This window comes from Trematomus bernacchii, unplaced genomic scaffold, assembly GCF_902827165.1.
Source record: "Trematomus bernacchii unplaced genomic scaffold, fTreBer1.1, whole genome shotgun sequence".
In the NCBI taxonomy this organism is placed as follows: Eukaryota; Metazoa; Chordata; class Actinopteri; order Perciformes; family Nototheniidae; genus Trematomus; species Trematomus bernacchii.
Genome location: NW_022988159.1, coordinates 867,501 through 889,033, shown reverse-complemented (window position 1 = coordinate 889,033; position 21,533 = coordinate 867,501). Strand labels below are relative to the sequence as shown.

At 41.4% G+C, this 21,533-nt stretch overlaps 1 protein-coding gene across 3 annotated transcripts in view; it reads right to left on the bottom strand.

Moving 5' to 3' along the window:
* Positions 1-21,533, bottom strand: part of acsl3a (acyl-CoA synthetase long chain family member 3a) — a 56,502-nt gene that overhangs the window by 30,237 nt on the left and 4,732 nt on the right. For all 3 annotated transcript variants that reach the window (XM_034122241.1, XM_034122242.1, XM_034122240.1), the window contains exons 2-3: positions 17,026-17,550; positions 13,249-13,426 (exon numbers count right to left, since the gene is read on the bottom strand). In XM_034122241.1, coding sequence (XP_033978132.1) covers positions 13,249-13,426; positions 17,026-17,409 — 562 coding nt within the window. In that variant the 5' untranslated portion in view covers positions 17,410-17,550. The remainder of the gene's footprint in view (positions 1-13,248; positions 13,427-17,025; positions 17,551-21,533) is intronic.

The following is a 21,533-nucleotide window of genomic DNA, read 5'->3' as shown; positions in this document are numbered from 1 at the left end:
CGTGACTCCACCACGCACTGCGGTGTTAAGGAGTCGTGGTGGAGTCACGCATTCTGGTGAGACCAGGTTGGTCTTGCCACATGGCCTTCCCTTGCATAATCTCAAATATTTTGTATTTGTATTTAAGCTACCAACGTGTAACAGAACCATGTCATGTTTGTTGTTCTCTGACACAAAACATCATGTTGAATCAGTCAAAAACAAGATCATTGCCATTGGCATGATGACTTCTGGTTTGGAACACAAAGTTCTGTAAGTAAGTTTCACTTCTTTTGGCTGCTAAACCTTAACTTGTTTTTCACTTATCATCTTGTGTAATCTTTATCTTGTGTTATTTCAAGCTTTTAATTCAGATTGACATGTATGGTATGGGTGTTAGTGTCCCAACAATTCTGTATCTTGTGTAAGTGTATCTGATTATTGCAACACAGCAGCTGCAAGAGAACTATCGATTTTTAGCCGTGTGATTCCATGGATTGTTTATTTTGTTATAACAAAGGTTAAATGTTTCTCAGCAGAAAGTTAACCATCCAGTTCAGCAGTTGATATGGGAGCACCAAAAACTGAAGTTCAGGAAAGAGCCAACGCAAAATTCTTCTCCGCTTATGTCTTCTGCTTTAATTCCCCACAGCTTCCAATAAATGGTTAAAAAAGTTGTTTAGAATGAGTATGATGCTTTAAACCAAAGTGTTAATGACTGAAAACCCTGGTTAACATTCAGTCATGTGATTTTTTTTTTAAAACAAACAGTTATCAGAATCAGAATATAATTATCATACCAGTATATGCACTTGGCTACCAAAACATGAATAGAGTGTGGTTAAAGTATGTGTGTGATGTCATGTCAATAACAACAGAGTGAAAAGGGTCAGGGTTGGGACAAATGTAATTTCCCCTTGTGGATTTATAAAGTATTTCTTAAATCTTTAGTCTTAATCCTAAACAATTGAAAACTCTTTGCTAAGGAAAGGTAGGGAAAGCTTGTGTTCAAATATTCAAAAAGGTCAAGGAGAAAAATGAGCCGTCACAATACTGCAGATAGCTGCATGTCCAAAGAAAGTTGCCATTGAACAAAAAGTAAATAAATAATTAAATTACGATGGTTTGTGTTGTTATAGTACTCAGATCCTTGACTTACTGTGATTAAAAGTATCAAACATCAATGCAAAGATACTTTTTTTAATGAGTAATATGAGCAATTATTTCCTGTGTTCAAAATCCTACTTAAGTAAAAGTACAGGAGTCTTCATAAAGTATCATATGCTGTCTTGTACCTTGGTGGTACTACAGAATATGTGTTGTGTTTCTACTTGAATCTCTTTTTATATCCAAATCTTCTATGTACATAAATGTTTTTTTCTGTCTTTGTGAAGAAGTTTGGTCCAAAACCTGTTTGTTTTTGTGTGCTGTATGCAAACATAAAAAGGGGAAACTAACATCACCCTTTTCAAAGTTAGATCTAAACATCAGAGCTAGAGATGCTATGAGATACAAGACCACAGAGATGTGATTAGCTATGATATTGTGATACAATCATGGCGTATCTGCCCCTGAGGTGTGAAAGCATTTAAAGACAATGGTGACCTGATACAGTATCTACTACAGCTGTCGAATGTGTTTGAATGGACTTCTAAGAACTCAGTTTGATTATTTTTCATTATTAACTTCTAGATGATGACCACAGTGTTATCCAATCTTGTTTATAGTGCTTTATTGAACAGGGAATGGGGGCCAAGATTGTATCAAGAGACTTTAAGCCCCCTCACTGTCCCTGTTGATCCAAAGTGGCGGGACTGCAGGGCCCATTATCTAACAAACATGATAAGCTCCACTGTGCAAGTCACCACAGTAGCTGATTGGTTGGGATATTTCATTTCATTTTTATTTGTCCCACTCATGGTACGCATAGCCAAATGTACAATAATTGCCAACAAAACATGTCTCTACACACCATTGAGCGAAAAGGAGCAGGGAGAAGAATAAAATCTTATATGACCTGCCCCTTTCTAAAAAAAACTAAAAAATAAATACAAATAGATGGTCTGCCCTTCATAATAAAAAAAAATGTTCACAGCCACACATAAGAGTACACCCTCATCTGAGTCCTACTGGAGAAGAAGGTGGAAAGCGGCGCCTAATAATAATAACAATTAAAGCTGCAAGCAGCGTTGAGCGGGTCTTCGACGCTCCGAAGGCTGTTGTCTGCACGTCGAGGTGTGTGTCTAGGTGTCTCGAGGACTCGAACGTTGGCAAACGTGGAAAGTTTCAGGCCGATCGGACAACGTACATGGGATTTACAGCAGTATCATAAACATTGTGTTTGATGGTGAGTAATCTGTCGCCATGGCAACGGCATTTGATGACACCCCATAATATGCCTAGATGTGTTGAGGGCTGCATCGTTATCAAACCTGTGAAGTTCTGGGCCGTTTGGACCATGGTAACTGGAGTTATGAGAAAACCGTGTGTCACGGCGACCATTTTGTTACCATGGCAACGGCATTTGACGAAATCTCAAAACTGACCCATATATGTCTCTAGGGCTGTACCGTTAGCACACATGTAAAGTTTGAACACTTTTTTACCATTTACACAGGAGTTATAGCAATATCATGCTTAACGGCGAGGGATGCGTTGCCATGGCAACAGCTTTAGAGGAAAACTCACTATTGTCATATTGAGGTGTTGAGGGCCGGACTAGTAGCCATCATCTGAAGTCTGGTGCAGTTTGGATCATTTTCCATTGACTTAAGACCAGTGGCGTCGCCTGGCCTGGGCATCCGGGGCTTTAGCCCCGAATGTTTTTTCTCTAGCCCCGGACAATTCTCCCTCAATAATATAATACATTAACCGTGCTTTACGTGAACCTCATCATGACACAAGAGAGGACGGCAGCACTGTAATTTCCCGTGTTCAGTGAATGCAACAGAGGCATGACACCAGACCAATCAGAGAGTTGCATGGAAATAAACGTGTGCTTGTGTCATTCAAGCTCGGCTCTGTGTGTGTGTGGCAATAGCGCATTTAGTGTGAGAGAGAGAGATAGAGAGAGAGAGAGGGGGAGGGGGGGACCGGTGCCAGCATGGGCCGTGTTGTTAGCATCTGGTTTGCTAGCTGCACTAATGGACATAAGGAGCTGTTTCCACAAGAAGCTGGAGGAGAGTCCTCTCCTCTCAGATTGAGAGACTCACGTGAGCTAAAGGACTCTCTGAGTGTTTAGATACATAACTTTAGTCTAAGTTATCTCAGTGGGTCTCAAACGGTTTGGTCACAAATTATTCAAAAGATTATTTCCGCGGCACACCTTCATATGATCATTATAGTTATAAAAAAATAAGAGAATAAAGGAAAAACAGTTATGAAATACTATATGGCAGTAAAACAAGAATAGAGTTTAAAAGGGGAGTGATTAGTAAAATATCCATAAAGAAAAAGTACATCTGTTTACAGTTCTGCTTCATATGGGTGTTGAGAGAGGTATCCATAGATCTCTTCATTTTGCTCTCAAAGTGCACCAGATTGATGCATTTAACTTCAATATTTAAAAAAAAAATCTTCCCGGGGGAGCATCCCCCCGGACCCCCCCTAGAGGAGGTGAGCCCCCCACTCATAAAAAATACCACTTTACCCCTGCCTATATGCCGTGAGCTGATTATCGAGCCTTCATTGTAACAGTCGCGGGTGTACTGTGTGTGTGTGCGTCTGGGGAGTGTTGCAGTAGAATATTCCACTGTAGTGCCGCCGCCACTGTGGGCTAAGCCCCGAATGTTTTCAGGTCCAGGCGACGCCCCTGCTTAAGACAACATTGTGTTTTTTGGCGAGGGATGCGTTGCCATGGAAACGGCATAAGATGACATCCCATAATTGGCGTAGAGCTGTTGAGGGCCGGACCATTAGCCATCATCTGATGTCTGGTGCCGTTTGGACGTTTTTCCTGTGAGTTAGGACAACACAGTGTTTCATGGCGAGGGATCTGTCGCCATGGCTACGGCATATGATGACATCCCATAATTGGCGTAGAGCTGTTCAGGGCTAGGGTTAAGGACAAAGGAGCCTCATTCACTTTACATTGGGGTTGTTTGCGTGGTACAGACACGTAAATGTAGCAAAGTTCGTGACTCCACCACGCACTGCGGTGTTAAGGAGTCGTGGTGGAGTCACGCATTCTGGTGAGACCAGGTTGGTCTTGCCACATGGCCTTCCCTTGCATAATCTCAAATATTTGTATTTGTATTTAAGCTACCAACGTGTAACAGAACCATGTCATGTTTGTTGTTCTCTGACACAAAACATCATGTTGAATCAGTCAAAAACAAGATCATTGCCATTGGCATGATGACTTCTGGTTTGGAACACAAAGTTCTGTAAGTAAGTTTCACTTCTTTCGGCTGCTAAACCTTAACTTGTTTTTCACTTATCATCTTGTGTAATCTTTATCTTGTGTTATTTCAAGCTTTTAATTCAGATTGACATGTATGGTATGGGTGTTAGTGTCCCAACAATTCTGTATCTTGTGTAAGTGTATCTGATTATTGCAACACAGCAGCTGCAAGAGAACTATCGATTTTTAGCCGTGTGATTCCATGGATTGTTTATTTTGTTATAACAAAGGTTAAATGTTTCTCAGCAGAAAGTTAACCATCCAGTTCAGCAGTTGATATGGGAGCACCAAATACTGAAGTTTAGGAAAGAGCCAACGCAAAATACTTCTCCGCTCATGTCTTCTGCTTTAGTTCCCCACAGCTTCCAATAAATAGTTTAAAAAGTTGTTTAGAATGAATATGATGCTTTAAACAAAAGTGTTAATGACTGAAAACCCTGGTTAACATTCAGTCATGTGATTTTTTTTTTAAAACAAACAGTTATCAGAATCAGAATATAATTATCATACCAGTATATGCACTTGGCTACCAAAACATGAATAGAGTGTGGTTAAAGTATGTGTGTGATGTCATGTCAATAACAACAGAGTGAAAAGGGTCAGGGTTGGGACAAATGTAATTTCCCCTTGTGGATTTATAAAGTATTTCTTAAATCTTTAGTCTTAATCCTAAACAATTTAAAACTCTTTGCTAAGGAAAGGTAGGGAAAGCTTGTGTTCAAATATTCAAAAAGGTCAAGGAGAAAAATGAGCCATCACAATACTGCAGATAGCTGCATGTCCAAAGAAAGTTGCCATTGAACAAAAAGTAAATAAATAATTAAATTACGATGGTTTGTGTTGTTATAGTACTCAGATCCTTGACTTACTGTGATTAAAAGTATCAAACATCAATGCAAAGATACTTTTTTTAATGAGTAATATGAGCAATTATTTCCTGTGTTCAAAATCCTACTTAAGTAAAAGTACAGGAGTCTTCATAAAGTATCATATGCTGTCTTGTACCTTGGTGGTACTACAGAATATGTGTTGTGTTTCTACTTGAATCTCTTTTTATATCCAAATCTTCTATGTACATAAATGTTTTTTTCTGTCTTTGTGAAGAAGTTTGGTCCAAAACCTGTTTGTTTTTGTGTGCTGTATGCAAACATAAAAAGGGGAAACTAACATCACCCTTTTCAAAGTTAGATCTAAACATCAGAGCTAGAGATGCTATGAGATACAAGACCACAGAGATGTGATTAGCTATGATATTGTGATACAATCATGGCGTATCTGCCCCTGAGGTGTGAAAGCATTTAAAGACAATGGTGACCTGATACAGTATCTACTACAGCTGTCGAATGTGTTTGAATGGACTTCTAAGAACTCAGTTTGATTATTTTTCATTATTAACTTCTAGATGATGACCACAGTGTTATCCAATCTTGTTTATAGTGCTTTATTGAACAGGGAATGGGGGCCAAGATTGTATCAAGAGACTTTAAGCCCCCTCACTGTCCCTGTTGATCCAAAGTGGCGGGACTGCAGGGCCCATTATCTAACAAACATGATAAGCTCCACTGTGCAAGTCACCACAGTAGCTGATTGGTTGGGATATTTCATTTCATTTTTATTTGTCCCACTCATGGTACGCATAGCCAAATGTACAATAATTGCCAACAAAACATGTCTCTACACACCATTGAGCGAAAAGGAGCAGGGAGAAGAATAAAATCTTATATGACCTGCCCCTTTCTAAAAAAAACTAAAAAATAAATACAAATAGATGGTCTGCCCTTCATAATAAAAAAAAATGTTCACAGCCACACATAAGAGTACACCCTCATCTGAGTCCTACTGGAGAAGAAGGTGGAAAGCGGCGCCTAATAATAATAACAATTAAAGCTGCAAGCAGCGTTGAGCGGGTCTTCGACGCTCCGAAGGCTGTTGTCTGCACGTCGAGGTGTGTGTCTAGGTGTCTCGAGGACTCGAACGTTGGCAAACGTGGAAAGTTTCAGGCCGATCGGACAACGTACATGGGATTTACAGCAGTATCATAAACATTGTGTTTGATGGTGAGTGATCTGTCGCCATGGCAACGGCATTTGATGACACCCCATAATATGCCTAGATGTGTTGAGGGCTGCATCGTTATCAAACCTGTGAAGTTCTGGGCCGTTTGGACCATGGTAACTGGAGTTATGAGAAAACCGTGTGTCACGGCGACCATTTTGTTACCATGGCAACGGCATTTGACGAAATCTCAAAACTGACACATATATGTCTCTAGGGCTGTACCGTTAGCACACATGTAAAGTTTGAACACTTTTTTACCATTTACATAGGAGTTATAGCAATATCATGCTTAACGGCGAGGGATGCGTTGCCATGGCAACAGCTTTAGAGGAAAACTCACTATTGTCATATTGATGTGTTGAGGGCCGGACTAGTAGCCATCATCTGAAGTCTGGTGCAGTTTGGATCATTTTCCATTGACTTAAGACCAGTGGCGTCGCCTGGCCTGGGCATCCGGGGCTTTAGCCCCGAATGTTTTTTCTCTAGCCCTGGACAATTCTCCCTCAATAATATAATACATTAACCGTGCTTTATGTGAACCTCATCATGACACAAGAGAGGACGGCAGCACTGTAATTTCCCGTGTTCAGTGAATGCAACAGAGGCATGACACCAGACCAATCAGAGAGTTGCATGGAAATAAACGTGTGCTTGTGTCATTCAAGCTCGGCTCTGTGTGTGTGTGGCAATAGCGCATTTAGTGTGAGAGAGACAGAGAGAGAGAGAGAGAGAGAGAGAGAGAGAGAGAGAGAGAGAGAGAGAGAGAGAGAGAGAGAGAGAGAGAGAGAGAGAGAGAGAGAGAGAGAGAGGGGGGGAGGGAGGGACCGGTGCCAGCATGGACCGTGTTGTTAGCATCTGGTTTGCTAGCTGCACTAATGGACATAAGGAGCTGTTTCCACAAGAAGCTGGAGGAGAGTCCTCTCCTCTCAGATTGAGAGACTCAGGTGAGCTAAAGGACTCTCTGAGTGTTTAGATACATAACTTTAATCTAAGTTATTTCAGTGGGTCTCAAACGGTTTGGTCACAAATTATTCAAAAGATTATTTCCGCGGAGCTGATTATCGAGCCTTCATTGTAACAGTCGCGGGTGTACTGTGTGTGTGTGCGTGTGGGGAGTGTTGCAGTAGAATATTCCACTGTAGTGCCGACGCCACTGTGGGCTAAGCCCCGAATGTTTTCAGGTCCAGGCGACGCCCCTGCTTAAGACAACATTGTGTTTTTTGGCGAGGGATGCGTTGCCATGGAAACGGCATAAGATGACATCCCATAATTGGCGTAGAGCTGTTGAGGGCCGGACCATCAGCCATCATCTGAAGTCTGGTGCCATTTGGATGATTTTCATAGGAGTAACGGAAACATCGGTTTTTTTGGCGAGGGATGCGTTGCCATGGAAACGGCATATGGTGAGATCTCAGATTTCACGCACAGCTGTTGAGGCATGGACCGGTGATATAAAAGTGAAGATTGGAGGACGATGGGACTGTGCCCATTGGATTTACAGCGACACCGTGTTTAATGGCGAGGGATGCGTTGCCATGGAAACGGACTGTCATCTGAAGTCTGGTGCAGTTTGGAACCTTTTCCATTGACTTAAGACAACATTGTGTTTTTTGGCGAGGGATGCGTTGCCATGGATACGGCATATGATGACATCCCATAATTGGCGTAGAGCTGTTGAGGGCCAGACCATTAGCCATCATCTGAAGTCTGGTACAGTTTGGATTATTTTCCATTGACTTAAGACAACATTGTATTTTAATTGCGAGGGATACGTTGCCATGGCAACAGCTTTTGAGGAAAACTCACTTTTGTCATATTGAGGTGTTAAGGGCTGGACCATTAACTGTCATCTGAAGTCTGGTGCAGTTTGGACCATTTTCCATTGACTTATGACAACATTGTGTTTTACGGCGAGGGATGCGTTGCCATGGAAACGGCATATTATGACATCCCATAATTGGCGTAGAGCTGTTGAGGGCTGGATCATTAGCCATCATCTGAAGTCTGGTGCAGTTTGGATCATTTTCCATTGACTGAAGACAACATTGTGTTTTACGGCGAGGGATGCGTTGCCATGGAAACGGCATACGGTGAGATCTCAGATTTCAAGTAGAGCTGTTGAGGCATGGACCAGTGATATAAAAGTGAAGATTGGTGGACAATGGGACCGTGTCCATTGGAGTTACAGCGACACCGTGTTTTATGGCGAGGGATTCGTTGCCATGGTAACGCCATATTAAGTAACATAACATTTGACGTAGAGCTGTTCAGGGCCGCAGTGTTAACCATCATGTGAAGTTTGGTGGCGTTGTGAGCATGTCAGTTTGAGTTATGACATCATCGTGTTCCATGGCGTTTGATGGGCCTGGCATCGAGCGAACGCGAACTTTGGCGCCAAATCACGGCTGCGCCGTGCGAAAGAAAAAAACGTCCGTGATAACTTTGAATTGCCCATGTCTGGAGATGCTACCCGACGAATTTCGAGTCGTACGGATAAAGTCCCTGGGAGAAGATAGATTTTGCGCGGAGGACGAGAAACGCGATAAATCGCGTTTTTTCGACGCCAAATTATAAATGGCCGACTTCCTGTACGTTATTTTTTACCCCTCCAAGAGGCTTTTTTGTTCGTCTCCGCACCCTAGATATGCGTAGCGAGTTTCGTTCGTTTACGTGAAAGTTAAAGTGGGGGGAGTTTACGTTAAAAACGGAAGTGGGCGTGGCCTACGCAATTTTTTACGCAAAGTTCCGGAACCAATTACATATCGCAAGTTGCACCACTTCTGACGCGCGTGCAAAATTTGGTGAGTTTTCACATGTGTTGCGGGGGTCAAAGGTTTATCGGTCGCTGTGCGACCGATTTCAATAGGGTTTTCGCCAACCTAGGTCTCAGACCCTAATAATACATGTGATTTATAATGCGCTTTTCCTGGTGCTCAAAGCACATTTGCCTTCATGTACACACACACAAACACACACACCAAGTTTTTGAGTTCACTGGGGGCCTTTGGCTGACTCCATGCTGCCTCTGTCAACATCAGATGCTCACGTAGACTCTCTCCCCTCTTCTGACACACTCACTCACACTCACTCACTCACTCACTCACTCACTCACTCACACACACTCACTCACTCACGCACTCACTCACTCACTCACTCACTCACTCACTCACTCACTCACTCACTCACTCACTCACTCACTCACTCACTCACTCACTCACTCACTCACTCACACTCACACTCACACTCACACTCACACACACACACACACACACACACACTCACACTCACACTCACACTCACACTCACACTCACACACACTCACACTCACACACACTCACACACACACACACACACACACACACCACACACACACACACACACACACACACACACACACACACACACACACACACACACACACACACTGTCCTTGTGTGAGACAGATAGGTGCTTCATAGAGACGTTTTAATGGCTCGTACTTGCAGCCTGGTCTAACATCACGTCTGTTTAATGGAGTATAATATATACCGAAGCAGAGGAAATTAAGGGGCTTTCAGGGAGAATCAAGAAGATTTAACGAGATTAAAGTGCAGCTGTGGACGATCGCAGTAAAGAAAGTGCTCTCTGGAACAGGACATATTAAAGTAAATCAGGAAGCGCTGTAGGAAATTAAAATGTCAACTTTCTCTCTGGTTTACAGTGTTGATGCTTCACTGTGTAAAAAACACACTGCAGTGAAAATGTCTATTTTTTGCTGATTTTATTCAATGTCTAAATGTGTATAATCTAATCTTTGTATTTATTTTATAGTATTTAATTGTGTTATTCTATTTAGATGATTGCAACTCTGTATGATTATTTGTTTATGTTTATAAATATATTATTATTTATGTTTTTTTAATGTTTTTATTATTGTATTTGTAGGATTTTTATGCCAAAACAAATACTGTAGGCAGTGAAAATGTCTAGTCAAACAAACATTACAGAATTAATTATTTGTACAGCCTTAAACAGTACACTTCTGATATAGTGCCATAAGCTTAAAAAGCAGCATCTCCCCTCACAGAAGAAGCATTTTATTATTTTAAGAGCATGTTAGTATTAGCCGTCATGTTTTACTCAGTATTTGAAAGTGTTTCCATCACCAAGAAAGACATGGGACACTTATGTAAGAGCAAGGCAGGAGGGACACATTGACCTTCTTCTGTCTCAGCTGCATGTTACAAGTTCACTCCAAGTCCACTGCAACCATAATGCACACACACGCACGCACGCACGCACGCACGCACGCACGCACGCACGCACGCACGCACGCACGCACGCACGCACGCCCCCCCCCCCACACACACACACACACACACACACACACACACACACACACACACACACACACACACACACACACACACACCATATATTGGCTAGCGTTGAAACACATTGTACGTGACATTTCTAAGCGGTTGACCAATCACAACAGAGCCGGCCAGCTAACCAATCAGAGCACACTGGGCTCTGGTTTCAGACAGAGGGTGAAGGCAGGCAGTATGAGAAAAATAAAGAGCTTTATGAACATTAAAGCACGGAGACATGTCACAGTAGAGACACTACATACTGATATACACCTGAACATCAGCAGGAGAGGACTCTTTAAAGTAGAGACACGACACACTGATATACACCTGAACATCAGCAGGAGAGGACTCTTTAAAGTAGAGACACTACATACTGATATACACCTGAACATCAGCAGGAGAGGACTCTTTAAAGTAGAGACACTACATACTGATATACACCTGAACATCAGCAGGAGAGGACTCTTTAAAGTAGAGACACTACACACTGATATACACCTGAACATCAGCAGGAGAGGACTCTTTAAAGTAGAGACACTACATACTGATATACACCTGAACATCAGCAGGAGAGGACTCTTTAAAGTAGAGACACTACATACTGATATACACCTGAACATCAGCAGGAGAGGACTCTTTAAAGTAGAGACACTATACTGATATACACCTGAACATCAGCAGGAGAGGACTCTTTAAAGTAGAGACACTACATACTGATATACACCTGAACATCAGCAGGAGAGGACTCTTTAAAGTAGAGACACTACACACTGATATACACCTGAACATCAGCCGGAGAGGACTCTTTAAAGTAGAGACACTACATACTGATATACACCTGAACATCAGCAGGAGAGGACTCTTTAAAGTAGAGACACTACACACTGATGTACACCTGAACATCAGCAGGAGAGGACTCTTTAAAGTAGAGACACTACATACTGATATACACCTGAACATCAGCAGGAGAGGACTCTTTAAAGTAGAGACACTACATACTGATATACACCTGAACATCAGCAGGAGAGGACTCTTTAAAGTAGAGACACTACATACTGATATACACCTGAACATCAGCAGGAGAGGACTCTTTAAAGTAGAGACACTACATACTGATATACACCTGAACATCAGCAGGAGAGGACTCTTTAAAGTAGAGACACTACATACTGATATACACCTGAACATCAGTAAGATATGTCAGTGAAGGTACATATTTGATTTTCTTTTCTGAGACTACAAAAAGACAAGGTGGAAGTCTTAAAATCATAAAAACAAGAAATGCAACTGTTCATTGCTCCACCAATATGAACTTCATTGTAATTTTCTCGCATGAAATGTCAATTTTAAGTACAAGCTATACAAGTACAACCAGCAGCAAGTGGAACAAACCAACATGTAAGAAAGTGATGATAACTAGCATGCAATTTAGAGCCTTTTACACCAAAATAAGCAGGAAATAAAGGTTTTTCAAATGCGACAGACTCATTTACTATTACCATTAAACAAGTATGTCTTTCTGATTCTGTTCCCCCTGAAAGCAGGGTTACTAAACATTAATCTGACAGTGTTCATTATTCCTTTTATATATCAGTTCCTTATTCAGTCTCTTTCAAAACTCTCAGACCTCAGTTGATAATTGTTTGCACAGTGGAACGACTAACAAAAAGACAGTTTTGATGAGATATGTTTTGGTGGCTTTTTGAGAGAGCATATTAGTGAACTATAATAATTGTCCAATCCCCTGTAGACTTAGTATATTAAGTATTCACTTGAATAAGCGCGTCCACCCACATGTCATGTTTCGTATAAATACGGTGACTACCGCAGAGTCATTTGTCTCGGGAATAAATCATATTAACATTTCCCACTGAGGACAAAAGCCACATGTTAGTGTTTAGTTTTGAATGTGCTGCTGCTGCCTTCTATTAAATCAGATAACTTTTAGTATCTCACATTATAGGGTCACTTCTTGTATTTAAAACCTGTTCTATTAGCTAGTTTTCATTTGCATTCTCTTGGCTTTTCAATTACTGTTATTTTATTTTATTTATTATGCCTTCCTGTTCTTTTTTTGTACGTATGTGTTATTCTTTACACATATAATACAAATTACATTAGTTTTTTTTTGTTTTACCTGAGATACATTTATTCCTGTGTCTTCTGGACTTCTTCATTATTAATAATATGGACAGGAAATGTCAAACACTGTCACCTCTCGTCACATCAATGAATACAATAACTGTGGTAGGAGAAACATAACGTATTAATGCTTGTTATGTGTTTTTTATGAAGCACCTTGAATTAACTAGTGCTGTATTGATACACTTGGCTTGCTTACCTATACTATGATCCACCTGTACTGCAGTTTTAAAAAATAATTTTAAGCCATTTTTATGATGAAAAACATGATTTCCCACCCTCCTCTGAGTGTTTTCTGTGCTCACAGACACTCACCGGGGAAGTTGTGCATGAAGCAGGCCTGGGCCGCGACGATCCACTCGGCCCGGGTCTCACAGAAGATGGCGATGTTGTTTTTCTGGCGCTGACCCAGAGACGCTAACCCGCTGCCGAGCTGAGACGCCGCCGAGAAAACATCCTGATAGGAGAGCCAGCGGTACTCTCCCAGAATCACCTGCAGGTGTAAAAGTTAAATTAGGATACACAATCATTGCTCTAATGAAAAAAACGTCACCTATAATGCAAAATCCACATGTCTTTTCTACATCAACATGTGTCCCCTCTTCTTCATGTCTCTTCTACATCAACATGTGTCCCCTCTTCTCCATGTCTCTTCTACATCAACATGTGTCCCCTCTTCTTCATGTCTCTTCTACATCAACATGTGTCCCCTCTTCTCCATGTCTCTTCTACATCAACATGTGTCCCCTCTTCTTCATGTCTCTTCTACATCAACATGTGTCCCCTCTTCTTCATGTCTCTTCTACATCAACATGTGTCCCCTCTTCTTCATGTCTCTTCTTCATCAACATGTGTCCCCTCTTCTTCATGTCTCTTCTACATCAACATGTGTCCCCTCTTCTTCATGTCTCTTCCACATCAACATGTGTCCCCTCTTCTTCATGTCTCTTCTACATCAACATGTGTTCCCTCTTCTTCATGTCTCTTCTACATCAACATGTGTCTCCTCTTCTTCATGTCTCTTCTTCATCAACATGTGTCCCCTCTTCTTCATGTCTCTTCTACATCAACATGTGTCCCCTCTTCTTCATGTCTCTTCTACATCAACATGTGTCCCCTCTTCTTCATGTCTCTTCTACATCAACATGTGTCTCCTCTTCTTCATGTCTCTTCTTCATCAACATGTGTCCCCTCTTCTTCATGTCTCTTCTACATCAACATGTGTCCCCTCTTCTTCATGTCTCTTCTACATCAACATGTGTCCCCTCTTCTTCATGTCTCTTCTACATCAACATGTGTCCCCTCTTCTTCATGTCTCTTCTACATCAACATGTGTCCCCTCTTCTTCATGTCTCTTCTACATCAACATGTGTCCCCTCTTCTTCATGTCTCTTCTACATCAACATGTGTCCCCTCTGTGTAAAGAGACTCTGAAAGTTTCAGGAACAAAGATTCTCTCTCTTTTTGTCCTGATCCATTTATATAAAAACCTGTCTGAAAATGAGCTGATCAGATTTTGGCCACTTTATGATGTCATAACGATGTTTTGGCTTGTGTCACCATTAGCCAATCAGCAACCAAGGTAGTTCATGAGAACTTAGTTCATGAGAACTCTTTAGTTCTCATGAACTAAAGAGTTCAACCGACTCAAGGCAACCGACTCAAACATTCTTTCTTAAATGTTGAAATATGTGACCTTTTTGAACCTCAAACTGTTATTTCACTAGCTTAAACATAATTATATTTATGACATTATTAGACTTTAAATAATGCAGCATCAGGTAGCATTTGACTAATGTACACAATTAAAGTCCTGTTACACAAGTTACTTGATCTTTTTGTTGCACATTTTTTGTTGGATAATTTTACTTGTTCGTACCTCAAACAGTTATTTCACTTTATTTGTTATGCAGAACTGGTGAAGTATTCCGATTTATATGTCATTATCAGATTGTTGCTTTAGTTAGAATTGTACTGTTTTGATACACACAATATTGATATTCAGGACTTCATTTGGACATTTTTGTAATATATTCGAAAACATTTGACTTTTTTGTTCAGCTATTTCATTGGTTTCCCTAACCCTAACCCAAAGATGCATTATATTGAAAGTATATCTCATGTTTTAATGCACATTCTTAATCTGAAAAGAACTAAAGTTATAAACGAAATGTATTGGAGTAAAAATACAATATTTTCCTTTCAAATGAATTGGAGTGGAAGTGTAAAGTAGCATGGAAACACCAAAACCATCCTCTGTTTGTGCGTGTGTGTGTGTGTGTGTGTGAGTGTGTGTGTGAGTGGGGTTATACTGGCTCCTGGTGGTGAATATGTGTCAGTCCACTCAGAAACACACTATAATGATGACTGGACAGAACTGATTTCCATTTTCAGGGAACAACAGGAGCTTAAACTCGTTCTCCTGCAGCATTAAAACTTTCAACAGTGAGGTTTAAAAGGATTAACAGCATCAGGCTGTGGGGATTAGAGTAATTCAGAGGTACTGTAACTGTAAAAGTCCACGGTGCACGCTCCAAAACACACAGGAAACACTGTTCTAATAGTTATAATATAGAGCTCTGCCACTTTAACACTGAGGTCTGAAATAACTTTCAGGTAGTCAACAAATAAGAAATAGTTTTGGGGTTAATTAATTAGTTGTTTTGTCTAAAAGAAAAAGGCAGAAAATTGTAAAAGAAAATACAGTGAATCACTGGTTCCTACAGTCTTACAAATGTCTTGCAATATTAGCAAAATAATTTAATTTCGGCCCGCAGGATAATTTCTAATTACTATTAGATCTGGCCCGCCGGTATATTGCACGCACACCTTCACTCAATCCTGAGGGTTTCCTCAGGTCAGAGCCTGAGCCCAAACATTGATGAACTTGCACCCAAGATGAGATGCCAAGTATCTGGCTTGAACTAGCATCACAGAGCAGCACACTGAGTTTACATGGATGTTTCCTTCTGCACTTTTTCTCTCACGACAACAGAGCATGTTTGGTTTGTTCTTTGAGGGAAATAGTTTTTTTGAAGCTGTTGTTGGCCTGTGGAAACATTTAATCATAAGAAATGACTCTGGAGAAGCTGCAGATAGAGCCATAAGAAATGAATGCAACTGATTATTTAATGTTGTTTTTATAGGCAATCATTTAAGCTTTGTTAGTTCCAGGTTTAATATGTGCAATAAGTTCATTTCAATAAGTTCTGCAATAAACATTGAACCAGTCCGACCCTCGACTAGTACAATTTTTTTTATTTTGGCCCACTGTGTATTTGAGTTTGATACCCCTGTCATAGAGGTATGAAGAGCCAGGAAATATTTGGGTACTTGTGGGTTATCTGTTACCACTTTTTCAGTTTTTTTCAGACTCTCTAATTAACCCTAACCCCTAGGATTAATGTTTGTTAGTTTGAGAAATGAAAAACTTCATGTGGAGGAGCCAGATACCTGCTATTAAAAAGTGGCGACAGATAACCCACAAGTACCAGTATTTGCATTTAAGGAGCTAGAATGATAGAATGTGGATAGCAAAGCAAATGCAAAATCCCATTGGCTTTTTGTAAAGGGAGCCCTTGTGATGCTAACTTACAAAGTCAGCCTACCAAAAAACCTGTCATCACTGCTCCAAAATACACAGAGAAAACTTGCCTTTGACTTGAATTAAATGTGTGTTGTCTCAGTGTATATCTTGACAAAATAAAATAGTTTTCTATCTGTGTTTTACATTTTTGTTTCACTTGTATGTTTGCACCACAACACCAAGTCAAATTCCTCGTACATATGGTATGGTCCATAATACCATACCATAATAACCTGGTGAGGCTGTCCAACAACATCCTCTGGGACCCAAAGCATGTTCTGAACCGAGAATATGAACTGCTACCATCTAATGGGAGATTCAATAAAGTCAGACTGAAGCATCCTTTGAGCAGTCGATCCTCACAGTACATACAGAGCTGAATCCCAGATCAAATGCACGCTGAAGGCTTGATCTGACCACTAAAGTATTATTGTGTCGTATCGTGTCAACCTACCTTGTAATAAACCTGATTCTGATTCTGATCACATTTCCTCCCCCATCTTTACCTTCTTGAACAGCTTCCCATTGCCCTGCCTCTCGTCCTCCTCACTGATCACCTCTCTGGTCCCTAGGCAGTGTCTGTGTGGAAACCTCAGGGCTGCGAACTCGAACATCTTATCCAGGGTTTGAACACCCGGGCGCAGCGTGGCCTCCAGTCTCTTTGTGGCCCTCACGGCTCGATAGGGGCCCTCGGGACATCCCGGCTCCGAGCAGGCCTTCATCCTCTTGGCTCTGTCTTCCTCTGAGCCGTAGCGAACACCATCATCATTATCGAGCGTGGACATCCAGCTGAGGAAGACTGAGGGCAGGAAGGAGAGGAAGGAGTAGATCCAGACCGCGAAGTGGAAGAGCAGCAGCAGCACGGGGCTCAGGTCCTCCTTCAGCTTCATCCTGCTGAAGCTGTGGAGACGATGCAGCGCAGAGAGGAAGGTGGAGGAAGACGAAGGGTGAGGAAAAAAGGTCCTTCTCCTGCTGAGTTTACTCTTTCTTCTGCTCCTGGTTTCTGTCACTTGAAGGTCAGCAGGTCCACACTGCGGGGGAAATACATCAGAAGCAGAATCAGAAACAGGTTTATCACAAGGTAGGTTGACACGTACGAGGAATTTGACTTGATGTCGTGGTGCATACATAAAAGTAAAACAAAAATAAAAAAACACTATAATAACATTAAAAAGAAAATAAGAAAACATATAGTAAAATAAAAAAGCATTTACATTGAAATAGAATGGAATAAATTGTAAAATATGTGCAGTAAAAAAAAACAGATATTGTCAACATTGTGTGCATTAATGTAATGCATAGAGTCTAAATGACATTAACCTGGCATTAGAGCAACAACTATGTGAAATATGTGCAATATATATATATATATATATATATATATATATATATATATACATTTTGTATTGCTAGTGGAGCCTCGCAGATGGGGGTGCTGCAGCCCCCTCAGCTCCCCCCCCCTTCCCGCGTCCATTCGCGATGTCTCGCTGTCTCGCAGACCCCACGCAGCAATCAGGAAATGAACCCAGCTCACACTGTCCGCTCCTCGCAGCAGCGAGCTGCGCAACGTCCCGCCCAGACGGCCCCCAGACCCCACGCAGCATTCTCATCTGTTTGTCATTACTGGTGTCATTTCCTGGTTGCTAACTAACGCCATTGTAACACATAATCAATCTGATGTTCCGCTGTAACGGTGGTGGACTCATCAGAACAGAGTGGGCGAGCTGACCAATCAGAGCACAGCGGGCTCATTGGGAGGGGGGGGGCAGGAGCTCCAACAAGCCGTGTAGGACACAGAGTGATTACACATACTATACAGAGATGCTGTATGAGAAACCAATGAGAGTTTGGAACATTGCACAATTTAAATCTATTCTAGTAGACCTCAACGATAGAATTATGATCAGTAGAAATGGCCATGACATGGGACCTTTAATGCTGTCTTTGGCTCTTTTCTTCTGTAACAAATGTTAATGTCCCCTCTGTGGGACGAATAAAGGTATTTTGATTCTGATTCTGAACTCACATGTATATCCTTCTCAAAATAAGCGTGTGTCTGTCATAAAATGTTCAGTTGTGGGAAAAAGTGTCTTCTCCTTCTACTGTTCCTCATTTATTTCTTCTTGCTTTCTTCAGCGGATCTTGACTTGAACTCAATGGCAATAAAAGGTCAACTAGTCCGCACTACTGGGGAAAAAAAGACATTAAACTTGAGTGAGTGAGGGTCAGTATACCCTACATTCAACATGTTATCATGTAAAATAATTGTAATATTCCTAAAAAGTTAAAAAGAAAATGAAAGAATAAAACTAAAAACGGTTATCAACACAAGTGATTGCATCCTCACACACACACACACACACACACACACACACACACACACTTTCAACACAATGACACACACACACACACACACACACACACACACACACACACACACACACACACACACACACACACACACACACACACACACACACACACACACACACAGTATGTCAGACCCTCTCTCCCTTAAAGCACAACTATCTAAACTCAAAGCAGAACTAAAAGCAGAGGGGAAATGTAGTTACTGGTAAACCACGGTTGGTTGTATAGTTACTTCTCCTTCCTGCTGTCCCTGTGTCCAGCACACTCACAGCGGGAATACAGTCAAAATAACTGTCAGTGACAAAAACAAAAACAAAGAGAGACAGAACAAGAGAGCAGCTGGGAACGATACGAAAAAATAAACAAAAAGAGAAGAAAATAGAAGAGTAAGTGAAACGGAAAAAAGTCCCTGTCTCTCTAACAAACATAAACAACAACAAGTGTGTGAAGAATTGAGGAAAAAACGTAAAAGTGTATCGTAGTGTTTTTTTTTACGTGAATACATTTTTCGCCCTACGGTTTTCTTATGTGTGTTAACATTATTGCATTTAGTTGATAAAACCTTTTTCAAACATAAAACTCCATTATTTTATTCTCACTTTACACTGCCTTACCTTCCTAAGATAGTTGGTTTGTATGAGTTACTTATCCAAAGTCAGTGTATTAAAGGTGGGGTAGGTAATTTTGGAGAAACCAGCTCGAGTGCGCTAGAATTTGAAAATACACAACCGGAGAAAATCTGCCACTTCCTTACAGAGCCCCTCCTCCAACACACACGAACGCGCACATGACCAATGAGGGCACGAGATAAGTTTGTGCACAGATGGAAGGCTGACAGGCAGGTAGGCCATCCAGTTACTTTAGCCGGGCCGGCTCAAATGATTGGTCGTGCTTTTTACAGTACTACGGCTTCCACAGATGATATTTTTGTATGGATTTTTGGTCAAAGCACTTCAGATATTCATTGCTATCGGGATGTTAAGAGCATTCCATGGAATATAACAAAAAGTGTATCTCGAGCCGGTTTCTCAAACTTACCTACCCTACCTTTAACTACATTATTTTGTTCGTAGTATTGGTAAATTGGTAAAGTGTATACTAACTTATACTAACCCTGACCCTATTTTAAAATCATGTGCAATGCCTTGCTGCTATAACAAAACAAGTTCCCAAATTGGGATCATTGAAGTGAATCTAAAGGATCAGAGTACTTCTTCTTCTCTCCTCTGTTTTCCATCAAGTGTTCCTCTGAGACTGGTGAATAATTCAGAGATTTCCTGAGCTCTCCACCTGCTCTCCCTGTGGGACGCTGCGTGTTGTTCTGATGGCTGCTTTCATCACAGAGGCTACAGAGTACCAGAGCTGCACCCTGCTGGAGGAAACGCTTCACACACACATCGCCCAGCATCACACACACGCACGCACGCACGCACGCACGCACGCACGCACGCACGCACGCACGCACGCACGCACGCACGCACGCACGCACACACACACACACACACACACACACACACACACACACACACACACACACACACACACACACACACACACACACACACACACACACACACACACACACACACACACACACACACACACACACACACACACACACATCGCCCAGCATCACACACACATCGCCCAGCCTCACACACTGTCTGCTGTCTTTCAGGAAGTAAAGGTCAATGAAACACAAACATTTCCCAACTTGGGATCAATAAAGTACTTTTTATCTTATCTTACACAGCCACATGACAAACAAGGTAAACAATGGGGCAAGGGGTTTATTTTGACGCAGCACGATCTACAGAGCTCTGAAGGAAAGCGAGAGCAAAACCAGAAGCAGAAGGGAATCCATTTATGCTTTTAAATGTAAGAAATACCGATCAAAATCAACGTCACGCGATGCAATCCCTGTTGTTAGACCCTCTGTACTCATAGTGATGCTTTGAAGTCAATCTCAACTCATTAGGAGGTGTGTGGCGCAGTGGGTTGTGCGTTGGTGTCAGGGGGTCACAGGTTCAAACCCCACTGCAGTCAGCATGTCGTTGTCTCCCTGAGACACTTCACCCCAAATTGCTCCTGTGGGGATTGTCCACAGTACTGAGTATGTAAGTCGCTTTGGATAAAAGCGTCTGACATGTAATGTACTGTAATTAGGAAACGGTAGAAGGACTCAAAAGCAGCTTTCAATGCACCTACTGTATTCATTTTCATTAATTTTGCACACTAATTACAGCAAGTCCGTTTTACACTTGGAAAGGCATTTATAAAAGAGCAGCGCAGGTCAAAATATCCTCATGTTCTCACTAATGTGGGTCAAATTTAGGGCACACTTTAATGCCAATAGTGTTATCGCTCTTGTTAGACCTTCCCTAAAAGGCAAACACAAAGAGTCCACTTTGAATGCCACACACCCAGTTTGTAAATCAGGCACTCAAGAATCAATCTGACGTGTAAATCAAACTTTATACAGCTCCCTGCAGAGCCACAGAAAACCGTCTTCACAAGTTTAATAGAAATCCTTTTTGACGCGTAAATGAAACTGTGTTGTTGTTGTTGTTGTTTTAAATGGTATATTTCTGTTATTGTGAGGAATCAAAAATGTAAAGTGTTAAATGCAAGAATTATAACTCAA